This window comes from Temnothorax americanus, unplaced genomic scaffold, assembly GCF_048541705.1.
Source record: "Temnothorax americanus isolate GAGA-0224 unplaced genomic scaffold, ASM4854170v1 Scaffold21, whole genome shotgun sequence".
In the NCBI taxonomy this organism is placed as follows: domain Eukaryota; kingdom Metazoa; phylum Arthropoda; class Insecta; order Hymenoptera; family Formicidae; genus Temnothorax; species Temnothorax americanus.
The window spans coordinates 3,482,777-3,506,656 of record NW_027509349.1 but is presented as its reverse complement, the minus strand read 5'-3'; the positions used below and the strand labels follow the sequence as shown (position 1 = coordinate 3,506,656).

The 23,880-nt window shown below is 35.0% G+C and overlaps 2 protein-coding genes across 2 annotated transcripts in view; one reads left to right on the top strand and one right to left on the bottom strand.

Annotated features, from left to right (window-relative positions):
* The window catches only part of LOC143897887 (CLIP domain-containing serine protease HP8), a 39,252-nt gene extending 36,417 nt beyond the window's left edge, over positions 1 to 2,835 (top strand). Inside the window, exon 3 of the mRNA XM_077406843.1 lies at positions 843 to 2,835. Coding sequence (XP_077262969.1) covers positions 843 to 1,555 — 713 coding nt within the window. The 3' untranslated portion in view covers positions 1,556 to 2,835. The remainder of the gene's footprint in view (positions 1 to 842) is intronic.
* Positions 2,836 to 14,575: 11,740 nt separating this feature from the next.
* On the bottom strand, positions 14,576 to 22,270 carry LOC143897789 (uncharacterized). Its single transcript, XM_077406701.1, has one exon. It carries the CDS (start codon positions 18,658 to 18,660, stop codon positions 17,371 to 17,373), a length of 1,290 nt encoding a protein of 429 aa, XP_077262827.1. The 5' UTR covers positions 18,661 to 22,270; the 3' UTR covers positions 14,576 to 17,370.
* Between the last annotated feature and the right edge of the window lie 1,610 nt (positions 22,271 to 23,880).

Genomic DNA, 23,880 nt, shown 5'->3' with positions numbered 1-23,880 from the left:
CATTGTCTCATTCTCTTTTGTGTTGCATGTATGACCAGTTAGGCTAAATAAATCTAGTTTAGATTTATCAATAAGAACATAACAAAAGTATTTGTTGTTCATGCACTTGCAAAGTAGGCCTGCGAGTGATGGGTTGCTGTTCTCACATTGCGATTTTTTAGTATTTTAGATTTTGTCGGAATTAACTATCTATTAAAGCTCTTGCAGAATACCTGAATGAATTTTTTATAGACAAAATCTACCAAAGTTCTAACGATACTGACGAATATGAATAACGCAAAGGAGAATGATACAATGAGAAAGGAAGAGAAAAAAATGAAAAGGATACACACCACACACGCGCGCGCGCACGCACGCACGCACGCACGCACCCCCCCCCCACACACACACATACAAAAAATGGGATTAAAATTTCCTCATATCCTTGTTCGTGGTCCTGGTTCGGTTAAAAGGAGAATAACGCACATTTTTCATAATTACCTAATATATACCTCTACACACACATATGTTACGTAAACAAAAAATTGAATTCTTTACATTTATTACTTACCTTTCAATACATAAATATGCAATTGATTTCATCTTAAAAATATATTAAAGGTATAAAGTTTAAAAACGCTTCATATAACTGTTCCAAAAATTGATAATCTCGATTTTCATAACTTTCCCCGGACCTGATAAACAAATAATAATTATTATTTTCTGTTTCTTAACATCCTCCTTTCACGCGGTTGTAATCAGGAAGTCAAACTCAGATCATACACACCGCGAAAGCATCAAATATCAGAATCAATTATATTCTTAAAAGTTTACATACATGTATCTTTTCAATGATATTACAGCCAACGGCAGAGCGACGGCATGCGGCGGTGTCTTAATTAATAAACGCTACGTCCTCACCGCCGCTCATTGCATCAAGGGCAAGGACCTACCGGCCAACTGGCACCTGACCAGTGTCCGCCTGGGCGAATACGACACAGACGCTGAAAGAGATTGCGTGCCAGATGGTGACGATAGTGTGGTGTGCGCTGATGATCCGGTAACCGTAGGGGTAGAGGAACAGATCGCCCATGAAGAATATCGGCCACTGTCGCGGGATCAACGCTACGACATTGCACTGCTGCGTCTCAGCCGCGACGTAACATTCACCACCTTCATCAAGCCCATTTGCCTGCCGTCCAGCTCGTCGCTCGGTGGCAAGCTCTATGTGGCTGGCTGGGGCAAGACAGAGACCCGCTCTGCCTCAAACATTAAACTAAAGCTGGCGCTGCCCTTGGCGGATAAGGATCAGTGCGAGCAGACCTACACTAACGCCGGTGTCCAACTCGGCTATGGACAAATTTGTGCGGGTGGCCAGAGAGGCAAAGACTCGTGCCGGGGCGACTCAGGTGGACCTCTGATGGCCGTCGAGAGGATCGCCGATGGTACTGGCAGATGGACCGCTGTGGGCGTTGTATCATTTGGACCATCGCCTTGTGGCATGCAAGGATGGCCGGGTATATACACGAAAGTGACAGACTTTGTTCCCTGGATTGTTAGCAAATTGAGAGCGTAAATAAAGATATCTACGAAGAAAATTATCTCCTGACCATTGCTGTGGCGACAAAATGCGGAGTTAAAATATGTTACATGAATTAGTGTATTTCTATAATCTGACTTGCATTCTGTAGAATTAATTAGCCCTGCAGAGATTCATCTACGTTAAAGTAAGATATTACATATACTTTTGTCAAAGTTTTTTTCAGGAAATTAATGGAAAGAATGTGGCAAAAAAAATTTTAAATTGTAGTAAAAAAGTTATATATTCTATCCATAGAAGAATACTGTCACAACTTAAGAATTCACAATTTTTAAGAAGGAAGAAAAACAAATTTAATTCAATTTTTTTGAATTGTGAGATAACTAACACAATTACAATTGCGATATTTTGTTATAATAAAATTTATACTATTTCTTGAAGAGGTCTGTATCCTTATTCTGTAATTCTTAACGTCACACTTGTTAAGAGTTAGAATCAGTAGGACCCTCCTGTGATTCACTGTCAATTTGCTTATGACACTATTACTACGTTTACGCGAGCGTTACTTCTGTAGTAAATTACGATAATTCCTTATTCGCGTAAAGGAGATTTTATAGTAACTTACGATAATTTACTCCGCGTAAACAAATGATATATTGTAAGTTATAACAGAAATAACGCTCGCGTAAACGTAGTATATATATCTACTTAGTGACCGCATGCAACATAACCGGTTGAAAAGAATAACATGACATTTCTGTTCCGTGCGGCGGATTTCGCATATATCATACTTGTTACACTATGACATTTAGGTATATAATTTTTTAATAATAATTTAACAATTTATGTATACTTTTTACGTGCACTATGGGCTTAACAAAAAATCAAAATTGTTTAAGTTGTGATACTATTTTTCTAATAGCGCAATATGTTAGCGAGATAAAAGATGAGATTGTCATTATATAATAAATATATTTTTCTCTGTTTTCTAAATATACAAAAGACCCATGAACATACTCAATAATATACTAAGAAAAGATGTATATGTAATTAAGTGATATTAATTACTTATTCGTTTTATCTGCAATTATAACGGCATATTTTATGGCAATACCTACAGATATTTTTAGCTAGTTTTATTCAAACAAAGTGCAATAAATTTAGAACGAAACACACGATATTGGTTAATAATCGAAAATTCTAAAAAATTAATATTCTAAAGATATAAAAAATGCTAGCTTGTAAGAACTGTGTAAAAAAAATATTTTTTAAGTTTTTAATAACATTAATAAAGATAAATAAAAATTCTTTCTGAACTATATTGAATTAATATAATTATCCTTTTCTTTTTTCGGCGCGTTATTCTTCTCATTCAATTTCTTTTTCATTATCTTAATATTAATTTAATAATATTTTTACATTTTTAAAATACCTAACACTTTTGACATTTTGTTATCTTTTTTATAATTACGTTATTTTCCTTGTTCTGATAATGCGAGATTATCTTTATCATCATAATGTAATCAAATCCTTGATGCTTGTCGCATAAAATTTACATTTTTGGAAACGTATGTGTCATCGATAAATTAGAACATTATTATACAATTAAACAGTGAGAAAATTTTCTTTGCCACGTGCGGTATCAACGACGAGTCTTTTCTTTCTCTTTCTGAGGTGTCGACGTCGGACGCCTTACATGAGTACCAACGATGTATATGTACATACTACTTCTGTATTAACTCTCGCTTGACTGATACAAACATAGAAATAACAGAATATAGATCGGTTTGTCACCACATGAGTTAGCTTACATTAGCAACACCGACAGTCAAGAGAAGGCGTACATGGCACGTGATCGTAAGAAGAAATACAACAACAAGAAGAAATGTTTTGTTTGCGGTAAGCTGGGTCACGTGGCGAAAGACTGTTACCATCGGAAAGATAGACAAGGACAAACCTTCGAAAATCGTGGAAAACATACTAACGACAGTAAAGGTAACAACAGTAAGAGAGCAGACTGCGCATCAGATCAAAAGGTAGATGCTGTTAGTTTCCAGACTTTTAATGCGAATGTATGCCCTAAACTTAGACATAATGATTGGATTGTAGACAGCGGTTGTACGTCACATATGACAAATGATAAGAAGAACTTTGTAACGTTTAAATCGATTAATGGTAAGGTTTATTTAGCCGGTCGGCATAATGTCGTAAAGTCAAAAGGAATAGGTACTATAAAACTTAAAGTGCGAAATGATAAAGATGTGTCAAACTATATTGTAATGCACGATGTCGTATATGTGCCTAATTTGCGTAATAACTTGCTATCTGTAATGAAGCTAATGGACCATAAATTAGAGGTTAACTTTATAGATCACGAAGTAAAAATTTGTAAGAAGGATAGTAGTGAAATCATAGCCATAGGAGATCGAGTGAACGGTCATTTCGTAATTAACATGATTCCATGGTTAGATGACGATAATGATTATAAATGTTGCAGTGCTGGAGCAGATAGTATTACTAATACAATGGCTCGAGAAAAATTTTCAGGAAATATCGATGATTTGTGGCATCGTAGACTGGGCCACATAAACAACGAATACATGCAGAGACTGATAAAGAATGAGATTGCGATAGGAGTAAGTAGCAACATAAAAAATGTCACATGCGATGCGTGTAAAATTTGTAAGCTATCGAGGAAGTCTCATGAGCCAGTACCATATGATCAAAGTATGCAACCGTTAGAGTTATTACACATGGATATTTGTGGGCCTATGCCAGTAAATTCATTAGGGGGTGCGCGGTATATATTATTAATAATCGATGACTATAGTAGTATGTACTTTACTTATTTTTTGAAACACAAAAATGAAGCGTTTATTAAGTTTAAAGATTTTAAAGAGAGATACGAAAACACGCTAAATAAGAAAATAAAACGGATTCGTACTGATAATGGTACTGAGTTTATCAATAACGAGTTTAAAGAGTACACCAATGGAACAGGTATAGAGCATCAAAAAACCGTTCCATATAACCCAGAAAGTAATGGGAAAGTAGAAAGAGGGAATCGAGTACTACTTGAGCGAGCGCGTACGTTATTATATGAAGCTAATCTTCCGTTATATTTTTGGGCCGAAGCGGTCGCATATATTACACAAACGGCTAACTTAACTCCCAGAAAGAATAGGGACGTAACTCCATATGAGTTATGGAAAGGTAAAATGCCTAACCTTAAATATTTAAGAATCTTTGGGTGCGTCGCGTATTACCATACCCCGAAGAATGCGCGTAACAAACTACAACCTAGTGGTAGAAAGGCAATAATGGTAGGATACTCGCGAGAACGTATTGCCTATCGGTTGTATGATATCGAGCGTAGACAGGTCGTCGAGGTACGTAATGTAACTTTTAATGAGAGCCTAAAAGGTAGTTATTATTTAAATCGCGAAATAAAAGACAACTACGAAGGCTGGAATATCGAAGACCTTGTAAATGATATTAGCGAGGCTGATAATAATGACATAGAGAAAGACACAGACCCCGACGAACATAACGTAGACGATGACGAAAACGACACAGATGAGCCGGATATAACAAACCAAGACAATTTACATCTGTTAGCGGATAGAGATCGTGGTATAAATGAGCGTAAAGTAGGTAGACCGAAAGGTAGTACGCGAGAAGAAACCCTAAGACGAAAACAAGAGTATATAAAGACAAATGAAGAACGCCTGGTAAAAGAAGGCGCGAGGCGCTCTCCAAGATTACGGGATAATCAAGCTCAATTAGCAGAAAGCATACACATACATATACCACGTAATCATCACGAAGCATGCAAAGATACAAATTCGAAATATTGGTTAGAGGCAATGGAAGATGAGATTAAGTCGTTAGAGGATAACGATGTGTGGGAGATAGTCAAGCGTCCTAGTAACGTAAAGATAGTTAAAAGCAAATGGGTATTTAGTGTTAAGAAAAATAATGAAAACGACGGTGTGAAATTTAAAGCGAGATTAGTTGCGGCGGGATACAATCAGGTAAAAAATGTCGATTATAAAGAATCATACTCGCCGGTGATAAGTATAGAAGCATGGAGAACATTAATAGCACTTGCAGCTAAGAAAGATTTGAATGTGAGATTTTTCGACGTAAAGACGGCTTATTTAAATAGCGAATTAGAGGAAACCGTGTACTTAGAAATACCTCCTGCATTTGAAAGTAGATTTGGGGCAGGAAACGTTTGCAGACTTAAAAGAAGTTTGTATGGACTGCCACAATCGGGAAGAAACTGGTATTATACATTAAGAGATGAATTATCAAAAAATGGGTTTACACCATTAGCATCAGAGAGTTGCATTTTTTATAAACCAGATGAGGAGTGTTTCTTTGTACTCGGTGCGTATGTCGATGATTTCACTACCGTCGACAATAACAGTAAGATCTGCGATAGAATATTAAATTCACTTCAGAAAAGTTTTCATGTTAATGAGACAACTACATCAAAAATATTTCTCGGTATACAAGTAGAAAGTGATGACGTAGGGATACATTTAAACCAAAGAGAATATATCAAGAATTTGTTAAGTAAACATGGAATGTCAGAATGTAAGCCTGTAAATACGCCAGTTGTACCAGGAGAGGATAGGATTTCTGATGAATCAAAAGAAGAATGTGATATTAACAAATATCAAGAACTATAATTGGAGAATTATTATATTTAGCTAACCGAACAAGGCCAGATATAGCTTATGTAACGTCTTACCTATCACAATACAACCATTGTCCTGAAAAACGACATTATTCTATAGAAAAAAGAGTTTTGCGTTATTTGAGTGGAACTGTAGATAAGCGACTATCATATGATAAAGAGTTCGGAACATTAAAAGCGTATTCGGATGCAAGCTGGGGTAACGGTGAAAAAGGGAAGTCTTTTTCAGGAGGAGCTATTTTTTGGGTAATTCGGCTATATCATGGCGATGTAACAAACAGCGAACCGTAGGGAACTCTACATGCGAAGTAGAGCTTTGCGCGATAGCTGAAGTAGTTAAGGATATGATGTGGATACGAAATATACTAAAAGAATTGAAATGTGAGGAATATCTCAGTACGCCGATCAATGTATATAGCGATAACCAAGCTGCAATTCAATGGTTAAACAATGCTAGTTCATCTAAGAGAACTCGACACGTTAACTTAAAATACCACTTTGTACGCGATGAAATAGAGAAGGGCGAGTTTAAAGTATCATATATAAGCACAGATAAAATGATTGCCGATTGTTTTACGAAAGCAGTGTCTAAGGAGAAACTTGATTGGAGCTGTAAACAATTGTCTATTATCTAATATTAATTAGTGCGTTATTCATGTAAGATCGATTTGTAGGAGGAGAATGTAAGCTAACTCATGTGGTGACAAACCGATCTATATTCTGTTATTTCTATGTTTGTATCAGTCAAGCGAGAGTTAATACAGAAGTAGTATGTACATATACATCGTTGGTACTCATGTAAGGCGTCCGACGTCGACACCTCAGAAAGAAAAGACTCGTCGTTGATACCGCACGTGTTAAGAGCTTTTGTTCGCATATCTCACCTATACATCGTCTTTTACGTTTATCATTAAATATAATTAAAAATTAATTGCAGTTTATTTCGACCTCCAACAATAAATAACAGTAATGAGGCTTTATTGACTATAACTGGCAATCTTTATTAATAAGTCACTGTGACTTATTATTAATAAAGGAGAAACTTTATTTTTGTATTAGTGGTCGAATTGATACGACGCCCTACACGGAATGAGGGAGGTTCCAGGTTTGAACCCTGGCTGAAGTAATATTTTCCGCAATAAATTTAATAATTTAATTTAATAAAAATGGGATGCTTATATGTAAGTATCAAATATTAAATCAATTTAGAAACGACCAAAACCAATGGTTGAATTGTCACGACATTAGCCAAACGTTGTCGAATATAAAAATAGAGTTTCTCGTTTATTAAAAATTCCTGTAAACTTCGTAATTTAATTATTGCATATCCCCGCAGGGTTCGCCATCTACTACCAATACTATCCTTCTCCTCTCACTTTAACCCTTTAGACCAACGGCTTAACGTCTCTTTCCGAAAGACGGAGCCCAGTTTTCTCCGCACAAGGGCCTATCACAGAAAAATAATTATTCTACAGCCAAGAAAAGCACTTACTTAATTTTATTTCTTTTAAGTAAGTTTTCTTACAACAAAAAATATTTTCTTACTAATAGTTTTCAAATATCTTTAATACAAGTGTTTGAAAAGAATATTGTTTTAAGTAAATGTAATGCTCATATTGACTTTATGGTAAATTTGTGGATATATAGGTAACCTTATCAAATACTTAATTTGCAAATCTACCATAAATTCATTCTAAACATTACATTTACTCAAAACAATATTTTGGTTTTCAAAGATTCGACTTGTGTCAAGATATTTAAAAACTATTAGTAAGAAAATATTATTTGTTGTAAGAAAACTTACTTAAAAGAAATAAAATAAAGTAAGTGAGTGCTTTCCTTGGCTGTAGAATGATTATTTTTATGTGTGCACCACAGTAGTAATACAATTAGTAATAGTAGCAGTAATAATATTAGCAATAGTAGCAACAGCAGTAACAGCAGTAGTAGCAGTAGTAGTAGTAGTAGTAGTAGTAGTAGTAGTAGTAATAGCAGTAGCAGTAGCAGTAATAATACAAACAAAGAAAACAAGAGATTAAACCTCGACAGAATGGACAAAGAAAAGTACACGCAAATGACGCACCAACAATACTATTAATTAATAAATAAGCGCGTTTTTCATCGCGCCTAAATTTCACGGATAAGCGATAACAATACTTCCGGATATGATGTATACAATATGAATACAATACTCCGCGCCGATTTCGGCGGGAGGTATCCCAACATTTACGTACAAAATACGTTTGCACAGGAAACGAATACGGTTTTCTGGGATCTTCTAACAGAGTGACGGGCGAGGTTTTTCCAAACCGCGATTATCTCCTAATCAAATTCAATGACACAGCGTATACTTTCGCCTATATTCAAGAAATCGTATATTCTTGGGTCACTAGAAAGCAATATATTATGGGGTTTTTTTCTCACGGAAATTTGCAATTCTCTATCTTATCGCTATTCACGATTGACGCGAAAATTGTGAAGAATCATATAATTTCTAATATTAAACGCTCAAATATAATGAATACTGCTGATCTGTTAGTTCTCTCGAGAATTCACCGAGATACTTGACCTAGAAATTGAATCTAGCCTTCGTTTTGTTCTTTAACCGCCCATGCGTTTAAAGCTACCAACGGCAGGATGCGATGTACAACAATTCGGAAAGAAAACTTTCCAGAAGGTCGCTATCCGTTCATGCGTGCACGCCGCGTAATCGTCGCGATGTATACAGAGTGTTCCACTTCTGCCACATCATCTTTTAACAGCCGGAGTCCTTGACTAGCTTGGAGTCGGGTTAGCGCAAATGTCAAGGGAAATCAGCGTCTGCCGCAACTTTCCAAAGAAAAACTTGTCATTATACGAAAATTAACATTTCGAGGAAATAAACATCCCAGTTAGAATTAAGGACGATATAACGTTCATGATGACAATATTGTGCGAGAATTCTTTATTTTCCTTCGTTATAATTACTCGAAAACCTACTTCGACGTTTCCGTGGATAAAAAGAGCATTTGTTTTTGACAAATAAGGCCGAAGTGAAACACTCTGTAGACCATGCATACATGATTGAAGTGATGGAAAGAACTCCCCTCACTAGTCGCTTATACAGAGAAATAACTGTCACAACAGACACTTTAATTGACATATTAATCTCTACTTCCCCTGACTACCCCCTCGCTAACCTCTATCGATCACTTGGCCAGACATACGGTTTTTGCTACGTATGAATACCCTTTGCTTAAATACATTACATTGTGACTAGATTAATCGAGTATGCGTTACATCGCAAATTACACATCCTTATTTCCAATGTTAAACTTTCTGTTAATTCGAGTAACGTCGCTATTTTGCTGTTTTATATAAAATAAATCACTAAAGATGTTACAGGCTAATATTTCTGTAACTAAACGGGTATAATAAATGGGTATATATAAAATTCTTATTTTCTCGCGACTGTTTAATATCGAAAACGGACGAAAAAAATTAACTTTATCACACAATGTCCGCTTCGATACCAAACAGTCGCTAAAAAATAAGAATTTCCTATTTCGTTCAATTTCAGAAATATTATCCTGTAACACCTTTAATGATTCATTCTATATATAAACTGCAATTAATTTCAATAAAAGATATATCTTATTGTCTAAAGAATAAATCTTTTCTTGGCGAATTGTTTACATTATTTACTTACAATAGTATAATTATATTTCTCTTACAGACTTCAAAGGAAATACCTCTCGATTAATTAATAGATAAATGATATAAAATTTAATAACATTAAAAGATTGGGTTACTTATCATTGCTGGAATTTCAATAATCTTGTTATTTCTTCTCCAATAACTCGTAAATAGATTTTAATGCTCGCAAAAGTTGAAAGTTCTACAAAATAATATTTTCACCCTAATTTACACCCTGTGAAAAATTCTTCAAATTCTTTATTCGATGTAAATACACAAAGAGAATTTTCTCTTAAAATTTACCCTGAAATCATGGTAGTTGTGGAACAACATGTACCACCAAGAATTTTATGTGAGCTGATTAATATTGTTACGTGCGAACAAAATTGAATTCAATCAATCTTTAAATAGCCAATAATGTTATTGATATTGATTAATTATCCGATTTCTAATGGGGAGACGGTTGTCAGGCCGCGGTTCACAGGGGATAAAATTACACCTAGTGATAAGACCTTCCTTCTCCTTCAAACATAAAGACAAAAGAAGTGGTGAGAAGCTTGCGCGGGGGGTTCTTGCCACTTGAGTATAAATAAGAGCAAAAAATCATCGTACAGTCAGTTGTTGTTGAGAGTCAGTAGTTTGTTGACAATCAGTTAATCATTAACCGATAATCCTTACTTGAGCTAAATAAATTCTGACTTCAGCAAATCTTAAGACAGATCTTGATAATAATAATATCAGAAAAACCAGATCTTAAATAACTGTTATAAGAAAATTCTTCCAAATAAAGGTAATTTTAATTTTAATTCTTGAAATCAATTTTTCAATAAAATCCTTTAATTCCACAACTCTTAACTGTCGCTGCCAAAAAGCGTGGCAACAGAAATTTCCTGATTCTTGTCGCTGCCAAAAAGCGTGGCAACAGAAATTTCCTGATTCTTGTCGCTGCCAAACAGTGTGGCAACGGGAGTTCTCCTCTCCTTAACTGTTGGTCCCAAAGAGTGGCAATAGGATTTCCTTTAACCTATATTCATGCCCAGGAAAGGGGGCAAAGGTCCCAAGTAAAAAGGATTAAATTTCAAATTAAACAAGCTATTCAATTTAATCAAGATCTTTTTCCATTATTTCTCAAATTAAAGAAATTAAAAATTGAAATTCAAAATAATAAAGTTTGCACTTTTACTCCATACAAATTAATTCCTTTGGATTTTAAAATAGATTTTCCAAATTTTAATTTTCTAAACAAATCTGACCCTCGTTATAAGATATATAAAATTCGTTATCTCTTCGGACTGGACTAATCGCACAACCTGGTCTAAATCCCGGGTAAATAACTTAAATGTTTTGACCCAAAAACGGACGAACTAACTTAATCTTGACAGTACGTGACAATATCTACCATAATAAAAAATATTAATATCTCTTACATTGAAATATAAAATATGTTTGATTAATGTATCTAAAATGTATCTAGGAAATTTCAACAATTTTTCGAACATTACCAATTTGCTTGGTAATTTTTATCACGTTTGTAAAATGTCTTTTGTATATTTTAAAAATTTCTTAGTTGCCAAGCACGGAGGTGCGTAGCTATCGGAAAAACATTCCATACTTCATGGCTCTAGTGGACTCGAACCTGGTTCCTCAGATTACGAGTCTGGCGCTCTACCACTAGACCACACTGCCGCCCTGAGTTTCTTGTTTATTAATTATTGGCGAAACAAATACATATACTTTCTGTTATTAATAAAGATTGCCAGTTATAGTCAATAAAGCCTCATTACTGTTATTATTATACAATACTTCTCATACACATTTTTACTTATTTAATTTAAAGAAATAATACACCAGTTTCCTAGTATAACTCCACTTTTTAGGAAAGCGTAGCATAAAATCACGAATTTTTGGATTGCAAAATTATGTGATTGATGATTATGTCGTTTAATATTCGCATCTTTATTTATTCTCGGAGATATCAATGCACGAGGGTCACTGTATAAAATTCGACCTATCAGTATTGTATTATCACGTCATAGTGGTCTCTATATGTCTCTACGCCAAGCAACTTCGGAAAGCATAATCAAAGACAACTGTTGTAGAAGAAAAAATTGATAAATTAATATTAATATTAATAATTCCCAAAAATTAAAAATGTCCATGTTGTTTTGAGAAAAATTGACAAACCATTGACAATTTCCTCCTCAAGCTTTGCAAAAGCTAGAGTAATACTCGAGAACTCAGTGGTCAATTAATTGTTGTTAATCATGTTTCAATTAATTTTTCCAATAAAAAGAGGACTTTTTAAACGAATCTCCGCGTTTTGTTGTGGCCATAGATCATGATAATACCCCACACAGCACATAATATTGCAAAAATATTGCAGTAATAATGCAATATAGTGGAAATATTACGTATTACAATGAAATATTTCAGAAATATTACTGATGTATTACACGTTTTTAAATAATATTAAAATATTACAGTAATATATATTGCTGCAATATATTGTTAAAATATAATACTTTAAGTAGCAAAATAATGTCAAATGACATTTTAATGACATCTTATTGACGTCATTAAGACGTTATTAAGATATCACACAATCATACGTATTGCACAGATAATATATACCAGTTAAAGAATTTTGGACTGAAAGAGAAAAATCTAAATCAAAAAATATGATGAAATCAAAAGAGACTGACTTGTACTTTTGGGGAATAAAAGTGATTAAGATAAATATTATAAGTGGTGGTATTTAATTTTATAACTTGTTATTTGTTTTGTAATAATAAAAGGTAATTATATATACAATTAATTTTTAATTAAGAGCCAGTAAGTAAATCTATACTATTATTATAAAGCAACAGGGTTTGCATTTTTTTGTTCGCTATGATCTCGGAAACCAATAGACCGAATTTTTACCAAACGTATATGAAATAGGGGTAGAATTTTCCGGGGAGTGCTATAGGGTGTATAGTTTTTCGTTACCGATCTTCTGGAAACCGGTTTTTCTAATTTCTTCAATTTTTCGGTAAATAATTGACCGAATTTCAAAGAATTATATATAAAACAGGGGTTGAATTTTCCGGGGAGTGCCATAAAGTGTATAATTTTTTGTTACCAATCTCTTTGGAAACCGGTACTAAAATTTTTGAAATGAAAAACCATTTGACCAAATTTTTATTAAATTTCATATACTTTTAATATCAATTTTTTTGAAAACCGGTATTAGAAGTTTTTCGAATTAAAAACCATTTGACCGAATTTTTATTAAAAGTATATGAAATAGGGGTAGAATTTCCCAGGGAGTGTAGAGGTAGAGTGTATAGTTTTTTGTTACCAATTTTCTGGAAACCGGTTTATTTTATTTTTCTAATTTTTCAAGAAATAATTGACCAAATTTTTACTAAAAATATATGAAATAGGGGTAGGATTTCCCAGGGAGAAGTATAAAGTGTATAATTTTTTGTTACCGAGATCATAGCAAATAAAAAAAGGCTACAAACTGTAATTATATTATAATAGTAAAGAATTTTACATAAAACAAGGGTAGAATTTTCGAGACTAAATAAGTTGTTAAATTCACATGTTAAATATTAATTAATTAATCAATATCAAAAGTCGCTTTCGGAAAATAATTGATCGAATCTTCCTGTGGTGTTATTTTTTGACCCGGTATTTATTCCTTACACACACACACACGCACGCACGCACGCACGCACGCACGCACGCACGCACGCACGCACGCACGCACGCACGCACGCACGCACGCACGCACGCACGCACGCACGCACGCACGCACGCACGCACGCACGCACGCACGCACGCACGCACGCACGCACGCACGCACGCACGCACGCACGCACGCACGCACGCACGCACGCACGCACGCACGCACGCACGCACGCACGCACGCACGCACGCACGCACGCACGCACGCACGCACGCACGCACGCACGCACGCACGCACGCACGCACGCACGCACGCACGCACGCACGCACGCACGCACGCACGCACGCACGCACGCACGCACGCACGCACGCACGCACGCACGCACGCACGCACGCACGCACGCACGCACGCACGCACGCACGCACGCACGCACGCACGCACGCACGCACGCACGCACGCACGCACGCACGCACGCACGCACGCACGCACGCACGCACGCACGCACGCACGCACGCACGCACGCACGCACGCACGCACGCACGCACACACACAACAGGTGTAAATCCGACAAGGCAACCTCCACGTGGTACATCTTGGGTAATGCTAATGCCGGCGGTATTGACACAAAATTGAGGTATGGCATATTATATGCAAAAATGCTTTATTTCCGAAATATTCCGAAATATAAGTTTGTAGTATTGAAAATTAAAAAGTGGCAAAAGCTACGCGTATGAGAGCAATGCATATGGGGGGGGAGAGAGAGAGAGAGAGAGAAAGAGAGAGAGAGAGAGAGAGAGAGAGAGAGAGAGAGAGAGAGAGAGAGAGAGAGAATGAATGAATGACCTTTATTAGCTTTCTCAGCTATTTTTACATACTACATATTTATACATACAACAGAACGTACTCTTTTAGCACACGTTTGAACATTTTTAGTTCTTCGCATCTTTTAATTTTGGCTGGCAGTGCGTTATACATTTTTACTCCTTCATAGTACATACTTTTTTGCGCATTTCTCGTCCTACGAAACACTATTGCTATATCGCCGGTTTGTCTGGTTTGCCTATCAGTGTTCTTTCCCACTAATTCTAGACGGTCTTTTAATTGTTCCGGTAGCATGTTGTTCACCGCTTTAAATATAAATGTACACACATTATAATATAGCCTCTGTCTTATGGACATAAACTGCAGCGCTTGCAGCATATGCTCCACTTTGGTATATCTATTGCATTGCAGTATGACTCTCATACCTCGATTTTGCGCTTTTTGCAGCCTGGTTAGCTCCGTTTCACTCATGTCAATTAATAACGTTGCACAATACTCAAAATGAGGAGCTATGATTGTCTTATATATCGTGCATCTGGTATAAGCCGATATGTAATTACCTATTCTATTAAGAAAACTCGTTTTTTTCCCTATTTTCTTTAGCATATAATCACAGTGATCTCTAAATCTAAGCCTATCGTCAATCATTATATTTAGGTATTTCATCATTTCGACACGCTCTATCTCAGTTCCATCTAAGCATGTCAACATAATATTACCTCTTAGCTCTTTTCTTACACTTCTAATTATCATATATTTCGTTTTCCCTGCATTCATTTTTAACTTATTTATATTCATCCACTTTTCTCTCTCTCTCTCTCTCTCTCTCTCTCTCTCTCTCTCTCTCTTTACTATAACAAACATCGAATTCATTTTCCTTTCTAGTTCTGCACTACTTTCTCCCTCTACATATATTAAAGTATCATCGGCAAACATTTTTATCTTACACTCTTCTGGACAGACTTTGATTATATTATTTATGTAAAGTATAAATAACAAAGGTCCCAATACAGATCCCTGTGGAACTCCATATTCCGTTGCCATTAATTTTGACCATTTATTATTAAATCTCACCTTCTGAGTTCTATTCGTTAAATATGAATTAAACCATTCAAGAACCTTACCTCTGATTCCATATTGATATAATTTTCCTAGTAATCTTTCCCTATCTACTGTTTCAAACGCTCGTTTCAGATCCATGAAAATTACCCCCACCATTCTCCCTTCACTAACTATCAGTTTCCATTCGTCTATAACAGTTTGTATCGCTGTTTCACATGAATAGCGTTTTCTAAAGCCCGATTGATGTTCAGTTATAATACTATTATTTTCTAAATATAATTCAATTTGCTCTTTTACTACTAATTCTAGCACTTTCTCAAATATAGGTAACACATTAATAGACCTAAATTCACTCGCCTTCTTGGCTTTATCTACTTTTGGAATCAGTATTATTGTAGACGTTTTCCAACTTTCTGGGCAGCAACCATCTCTCAGAGAGTTATTTATTATATCAACAAATTCCTCTTTTATTACGCAAAACGTTGCTTTTAATATATCGCTAGTTATTCCCTCTTCCGTACCTTTCTTTTGTGGCAGTCCCTTAACAATTTTCTCTAGCTGTTCTATCGTGATATTCTCAAAATTTTCCATAGTTTCCATATTTTCTATAGCATAAATAATTCTTTTACCTGCGCCTGTAGGCTTATCCTCGATTATAGATTTTATTATACTATTAATACTCTGTATATAATATAAGTTAAATTTATCCGCTATATTGCACCTTGTTGTACTATAATCTATGTTATCTAATATTTCAAAATCTATATCTTCTATTTCTTTTGCATATACTGGCTCGCCTCTAATAATTTCTTTTAAAGTTTTCCACATAGTCGTAGGATTTTCCTTATTAAAATCTATCATATTTTCATAATATTCTTTCTTTTTCATCCTAATTAATTTTACTACTGCATTTCTATTAACTTTAAATTGCAACCAGCTTTGTTCTGTATTGGCATACATTGCTTGCCTAAATGCCTCATCCCTCCTATCCGCAGCTTCTCTTATTTCATCTGAGAACCATTTTTTCCCTTCCCACACTTTCGGAATTCTAGATTTTCTCCTCGGTGCCATTATATCTAACGCGTCTACTATACTATTGACAAATTTTTCTGCTCTCTCACTCACACCCATACATACACACTGCCAACCCTGACTTTCCTGTAATTTATTTTTTACTAACATAACAAATTCTTCTTCATCAAACTCTTTGTAATTCCTAGCGCTAAATTCTCTATATTTACTTTCACTTTTATTCACACTCAACTCAACTTCCAGCCACGCATGGTCCGTAATTTTAGGTTCATGAATTACTTGCACTGTTTTATTATTATTAGCAAAGATTAGATCTATAATTGTTTGACTGTCTTTCGTGATTCTCGTCGGTTCATTTACATACTGCTTCATACCCAGACTTAACATTGTCGTTTGCAGTTTCTTCGCATAAAACGAGTCCGTCCTAAGATGTATATTAAAATCTCCTATTACCATGCATTCTCCCTTTATTATTAACTCCTCTACTATATCCTCGAAAAATCTTGTAAAATCCCCGTGCGATGCGCTAGGTGAGTGATATATTACCACTATCACTCTTTTATATAATTTATCTTTTACTTCTACCGCGACACACCAACAATTCGATTCTAATTTTCTTACTAACACTGTCTCGTAAACAATATCATTCCTTACATATAGAACAACGCCTCCTGTATTTCTATTCTCAGCATTACATCTAGTTATACTATAACCAGAAACGTTCACTTCACTGTCTTCAATATCCTCGGTCAATCTGGTCTCCGAAAATGCTAAGAACGCAGGATATATTTTCTTCATAATCCGATGTTGAATCTCATCCTTATGCGCTGTCAAGCTCTGCGCATTTGTATACAGTAAAATTTCTTCTTTCTTCTGTCGTTGCTATTCCTCTTCCCAGCCTGCTCTCTTCTTCTCTTCCTGTAACGCCCTTATAAAGGTCGGACATTCCCGGCTAATAGCTTCATGGTCGTCATTTATCTTCAAATTGTATGTTCGATTTTTGAACATACAGTTCACACACTTTTTCTCCGTCGCTGTACAAACACGCGAGTTATGATTCCCCGCGCATTTGTAGCATGTTTCATCTCTCTTACAATTTTTCGCAATATGAAAATATCCCCAGCAATTGAAACATCTTTTGACACTGATGTAATCAAATGCAGGACACTTTTTCCATCCTACATTTAGTTTTGCTTTCTGCAATATCATCTCATGTGTTTCTTCATCTACTTCCACTATTATTGATCCTTCTTTTTTTCCTCTTCTTTGATCATTCTTTACTTTGACCATTCTCTTCACAATTCGCATATTTACTGTATCTATTTTATTTTGCTTCTTTATCGTACTTATAAGTTTATTATCATCTAAGTTCATCTCTTCTATATTTATATTAATAACTTTCACCTTTGGTTTTGACTTAGATGATTCCGTTACTTTATAATTCTCTCCCAGTTTAGCCTGAACTGTCTCTTTCAGCTTTTTTACCTCCTCTCCAGTTTCACATCCCATGATTACTACTCCTTTGCTTCCTTTTTTTAATTTCGTTATTCCCATTGCCATATTCTTTATATCTACCTTTTCCTTAATCACTTTTTTCGTGTCTTCACTCTCCTGTTGCACTTTCGGCTTAACAATTATAAGACTTTCTTTCTTCTTTTCTTTAACCGCTTCACTGTAGCTTCTTTGCGTTTCTGCCTTCGATCCATACTCTATTCCATGTATTATTTTCTTCAAGTTTTCCAGCTCTTGTTTAACATTACTTAATTCTTCATGAACTACCTCCTTAATCATTATTTTAATTTCATTTTTACGCAGCGTTTCATCTTTTATTTCTTTGACAGTTCTTATAATCCAGTCTACTTTTATATCCATGCTTGATCCTTTACTTCCACTGCTCGATGTTGTGAACGCTCCTGTAGATCCTGTAGATCCTGTAGATCCTGTAGATGATGTCCTGTCTCTCCCTGCCGCCGGCACCTTCTCACTATCAATTACGAATTCCTCAAATGGGCCTTTACACGGCACGTACTCTTGGTTTCTATCGATAATTTTATGCTTACTGACACATCCTGGATGGTAAAAAAGCTTTGGGCAAATTTTACATTTAACGGCTCTGCTCTTAATCGCCTTCTTACATGCCGAGCATCGATACTCGGCGTATTCCTCGTTCATTCTGCTAATATCGGCAGAGACAGTTAATTGACTCGTCACTATAACACGTCACTTTCACACGTCAGCGTTTTGTGTTCGTCGCCGATGTCTACCTGTCGTACGAGGCTTCGATGACCTCTGTACGAAATGCAGTTCTCGTGTCTATGTATCAACATATTCCGGCTAGATAACACTCATGGCTACCCCCGGTCTATGAAGATATTCGTTACACAACTTTTTAACACTCTCCCTCACTTCTAAACCACTCAAAAATTAACACTTTTGAGAGAGAGAGAGAGAGAGAGAGAGAGAGAGAGAGAATGAATGAATGAATAAATGACCTTTATTAGCTTTCTCAGCTATTTTTACATACTACATATTTATACATACAACAGAACGTACTCTTTTAGCACACGTTTGAACATTTTTAGTTCTTCGCATTTTTTAATTTCGGCTGGCAGTGCGTTATACATTTTTACTCTTTCATAGAAAATATTTTTTTGCGCATTTCTCGTCCTACGAAATGTTGTTTGATAGGATTTCTACAATAAACTCTACGAGACTCCTGTATTATTTCTGTTTCTCTGATACTATTTATTTGCCTCTTATATAATTTACTGAGACTACAATTTAACGTAACTTTTTAGTATCTGATTAACGAGCGAACGGAAGAACAGAACAGTAGTACCAACTGTGTAAAATTAAAGGAACGCAAAATCTTAGAACTAGGATTACAAAGTAGATAGATAGAACACTAAAGAAAATGACATTACCATCTTAACACCCTCTCTTAATGTCATTTCTTTTCCCTCTCTGAATGTTATCATTAATGGTTATTACAGTAACGAACTTGCAAACTTAAATAGTTTGTACATAGGATATCTCTGTTATCACTCTAAGCCTAAACGAATACGATTATTACAGAATAGAACACTCGTCAAACCTTTGGTTAACATATCCGCTTGTTGCTCCTTACCGTTAATATATTTTAACACTATAATCCCACTTTTATATTTCTCACAAATAAACTTATATTTTAAATCTATGTGTTTAATTCGTCGATTATTTTCCGGATTCTTAATTAGATACATGCAAGCTTGATTGTCTTCGAATATCACAATATTATCAGTTATAATATTAAAATCCAACAGTAACTTCTTAAACCATAAGCTATCAACAACCGAGTTACATAATGCTACGAGTTCTGCTTCAGTCGTTGATAATGCAATACATGTTTGCTTACGAGTAACCCAAGATACTGTACAATCAAATATTTTGATTAAATATCCAGATACAGATTTTCGGTCATAAGTATCTCCTCCCCAATCTGCATCTACATAACATACTAACTGTTGATTTTCCTCTTTTCTTGTATAAATCAAATTCAAATTTATCGTTCCTTTTATGTACCTTAGTATCCTTTTCAAATGTTGCCATACTGCATTTGGATATTTATCTTGATATCTACTTAAGTAATTTATAGCAAAACTTAAATCTGGACGAGAACCTAACATTAAGTACATTAAGCAACCTATTAATTCTTTTACTGGTTTATCCGTACTTGTTTCACTTTCGCATATACTTAAATCTATTTTTGGTTCAATGGGTGTTACACATGGTTTACAGTTTTCAAAATTAAATCTCTTTAAAATCCCTAATATATATCTCCTTTGGTTAATCTTTAGTATGCCATTCTTTTTCTCATGTTCTATTTCCAACCCAAGGAAATTTTTAAGTTCACCTTTATCTTTCACACTAAATTCTTCAGTTAGTTTTCTTTTATAAAATTCTATATACTCTAAACTTGGACCAGCTAATATTATATCGTCAACATATAGTAATAAGTAGACCTTGTGATGCTTATTTATATATAAGCAATAATCATTACTTGATCTTTCAAAACCCAGACCTTCTAAATAATCATTAATTTTATCATTCCAACATTTAGACGACTGTTTTAACCCATATAGTGATTTAATTAACTTGAGTACATTACCATGCTTACATTTAATGCCTTTGGGTGGATAAATATAAATATTTTCCTTTAATTCCCCATTCAAGAAAGCAGTCTTAATATCCAGTTGTATAAAATGATATTTCCTTTGATTCCCTATAGCCAGTAACGTTCTTATAGTAGACATTCTTGCAACAGGTGAATATAATTCATCAAAATTGAATGTTTCCTTTTGTGCAAAACCTCTTACTACTAATCTAGCCTTGTATTGATCTCGCTTATCCTTTTCAAGTGGTTTGTAAGCATATACCCATATGTTTCAAGAGTCTAACACACTCGACTGCTCTTTTACTCACGGGCAGATGCTTGCACGTTCTTTTCACGTTTCTGCCGGTCGAATCTGTACGGCAAAAACAACAATTTAAGCGACATACACTTGTGAAATTTTGCTGCAAATATGTTTCAAGCGTCTAGCACACTCGACTGCTCTTTTTCTCACGGGCAGATGCTTGCACGTTCTTTTCACGTTTCTGCCGGTTGGATCTGTACTCAAAAGATACTTCCATATTGTTTTCACATTTCTGCTACATGTTTACTTTTAACAAATAGTATAAAATTTCACAGTAGCTTCTTACAGCAGACTACTGCAATAGTACAGTAAGTACTCGTTCAATCACAGATATTATGCACTTTTGTCGCAATTCTGGACTGATTTCTTGCGCACTTCTTCGGGACGCATCTGAACTAGCAAACTGGTTACCAGGGATCGATCATTACACCCAGATGTTTCGCTATCTCGACACGCTCAATTATAGTTCCATCCAAACTTTTTACTATTATGTCTGTTTTTATTTCTTTCCTTATACTTTTAACTATCATATATTTGGTCTTATCTGCATTCATTTTTAACATATTCACATTCATCCATTCTTCAAGTATACCGAGCACCATATTTAGTTTTATTTCTAATTCCTCACAACTTTCTCCTGTTACACTTGCGGTCGTGTCATCTGCAAATAATCTAAATATACTTCTCTCCGGACAGACTTTAACTATATCATTTAGATATAAAATAAACAATAGAGGTCCTAATACTGATCCCTGTGGCACGCCATATACTGTCTCAATTATTTTAGAACATATATCATTGAATCTAACTTGTTGCTTTCTATTACTTAAATACGATATTATCCATTCCAGTACCACTCCTCTTATTCCATACTGATATAATTTTTCCACTAATCTTACCCTATCTATTGTCTCAAACGCTCTTCTAAGATCCAGGAATAACACCCCCACCATTTTTTTCTCCTCAATTATCAACTTCCATTCCTCGATAAAACTTTGAATTGCTGTCTCACACGACTGCTGTTTCCTAAATCCCGATTGGTATTCGGTTATTATTTCATTGTCTTCTAGAAATTTTTCCAATTGTTTTTTTACAACTAACTCTAATATTTTTTCATATATCGGTAACATATTGATCGGTCTATAATTGCTCGCTTTTTTTGGTTTGTTTACCTTTGGTATCGGTATTATCGTGGATGTTTTCCATCCTTCTGGAAATTTACCTGTCCTAAGCGAATCATTTATTACCCCTACAAACTCATCTTTTATCACAGGTAGCACTATTTTCAGTATATCACTATTTATCCCTTTCTCTGTTCCGTTCTTTCGTGGTAGTTCCCTAACAATTTGTTCCAGATCACTTGCACTAATTGGCTAAAAATTTTCCATAATTCCCTTATTCTCGATTACATAAATAGGTCTCTTACCTGTGCCTTCTATCCCCTTATTACTAATAGATTGCACAATGTTGCTAATACTTTTTACATAATATATATTAAATTTATCAGCTATATTGCATTCTTCTATGTCTTCTAATATTTCAAAATTTACATTATCGATGTTCTCTGAACCCCTTTGCTCACCTTTAATTAACTCTTTCAAAGTTTTCCACATTTTTGTAGGATCACTCCTATTATTATCTATCATATTCTCATAATATTCTTTCTTTTTTGCCCTAATAAGTTTAACTACTGCATTTCTTTCATTCTTGAAAAATCCCCAGTCCTGTTCTTTGCCTGAGCTTATTGCTCTACTGTGAGCCTCATCCCTTCTATCTGTTGCCATTCTAATTTCATCTGAATACCACATTTTCCCTTCCCATATTTTCGGAATCTTAAACTTTTTCTTAGGTGCTACAGTATTTATTACACTTACTATACTATTAACAAATCTCTCCGCCCTTATATACTTATATCTAGCCCTTGACCTTGCTCAGTTCTTTCTTCCATTATTCTAAGAAATTCATCAACATTAAATTTATTATAGTCCCTGCCTCTGAATTCTTTATATTTATTTCTCTTTTTATTCATATTAGATTCTACTTTTAGCCATGCATGGTCCGTTATTTTCGGTTTCTCATTCACTTGTACCTTTATTTCTTTATTCGAAAAAATTAAATCTATCATTGTACGACTATCTTTTGTAACTCTCGTTGGACAATCAACGTATTGCCTCATCCCTAGGTTTTGCATTACCGTTAATAATTTTTTTGTGTAAAATGAATGTACCATTATATGTATATTAAAGTCCCCTATCACTATACAGTCATACTTTATTATTAGATCTTCAACCGTATCTTCCAAAAATCTCACAAAATCGCCATTAGACGCACTCGGCGAATGATACACTACTGCTATCATTTCTTCTCCACCAACATTAATTATTTTAATCTTCGGTTTCCTCTTCTGTGGCTCAGAGACCTTGACCTCCTCGCCCATTGCCGCTTGTACCGTCATCTTTAGCTTATCCTTCTTTTCTTCCGTCTCACATCCTAAGATCACTGTCCCTTTACTTCCCTTTCTTAATTTGGTAATTCCTATTTTGGTTATATCAATTTTATCTTTAATTGTTTTCTTCGTAATTTCACTCTCTTGTTGTACTTTTGGTTTTATAATCAAGATATTTTTTTCCATCCTTTCTTTAATCACATCGCTATATTTTCTTGTCGCTCCACTTGACGGTCCATATGCCCCTTGCGTCAACATTTTTCTCAATTCTTCTATTAATGCCTGTTTAATGCCTTCCATCTCCTCACGGACTATTTCTTTTATCATTGACTTGATGTCCTTTTTACATGCTGCCTCATCTTTTAATTCTTTCACTGTTTTTACAAGCCAATCTATTTTTCTATCAATATCTTCTGTTCCACTCGCGGCTGCTACTTTATTCCCGTTGCTTGGCGCCGGACTCATTTTTGCAAGTGCCGTTGCTCTTCCTGC

Coding starts and splice junctions, on each gene's coding strand:
- LOC143897789 (XM_077406701.1), bottom strand. CDS start 18,660: ATGAACGAGGAATACGCCGAGTATCGATGCTCGGCATGTAAGAAGGCG.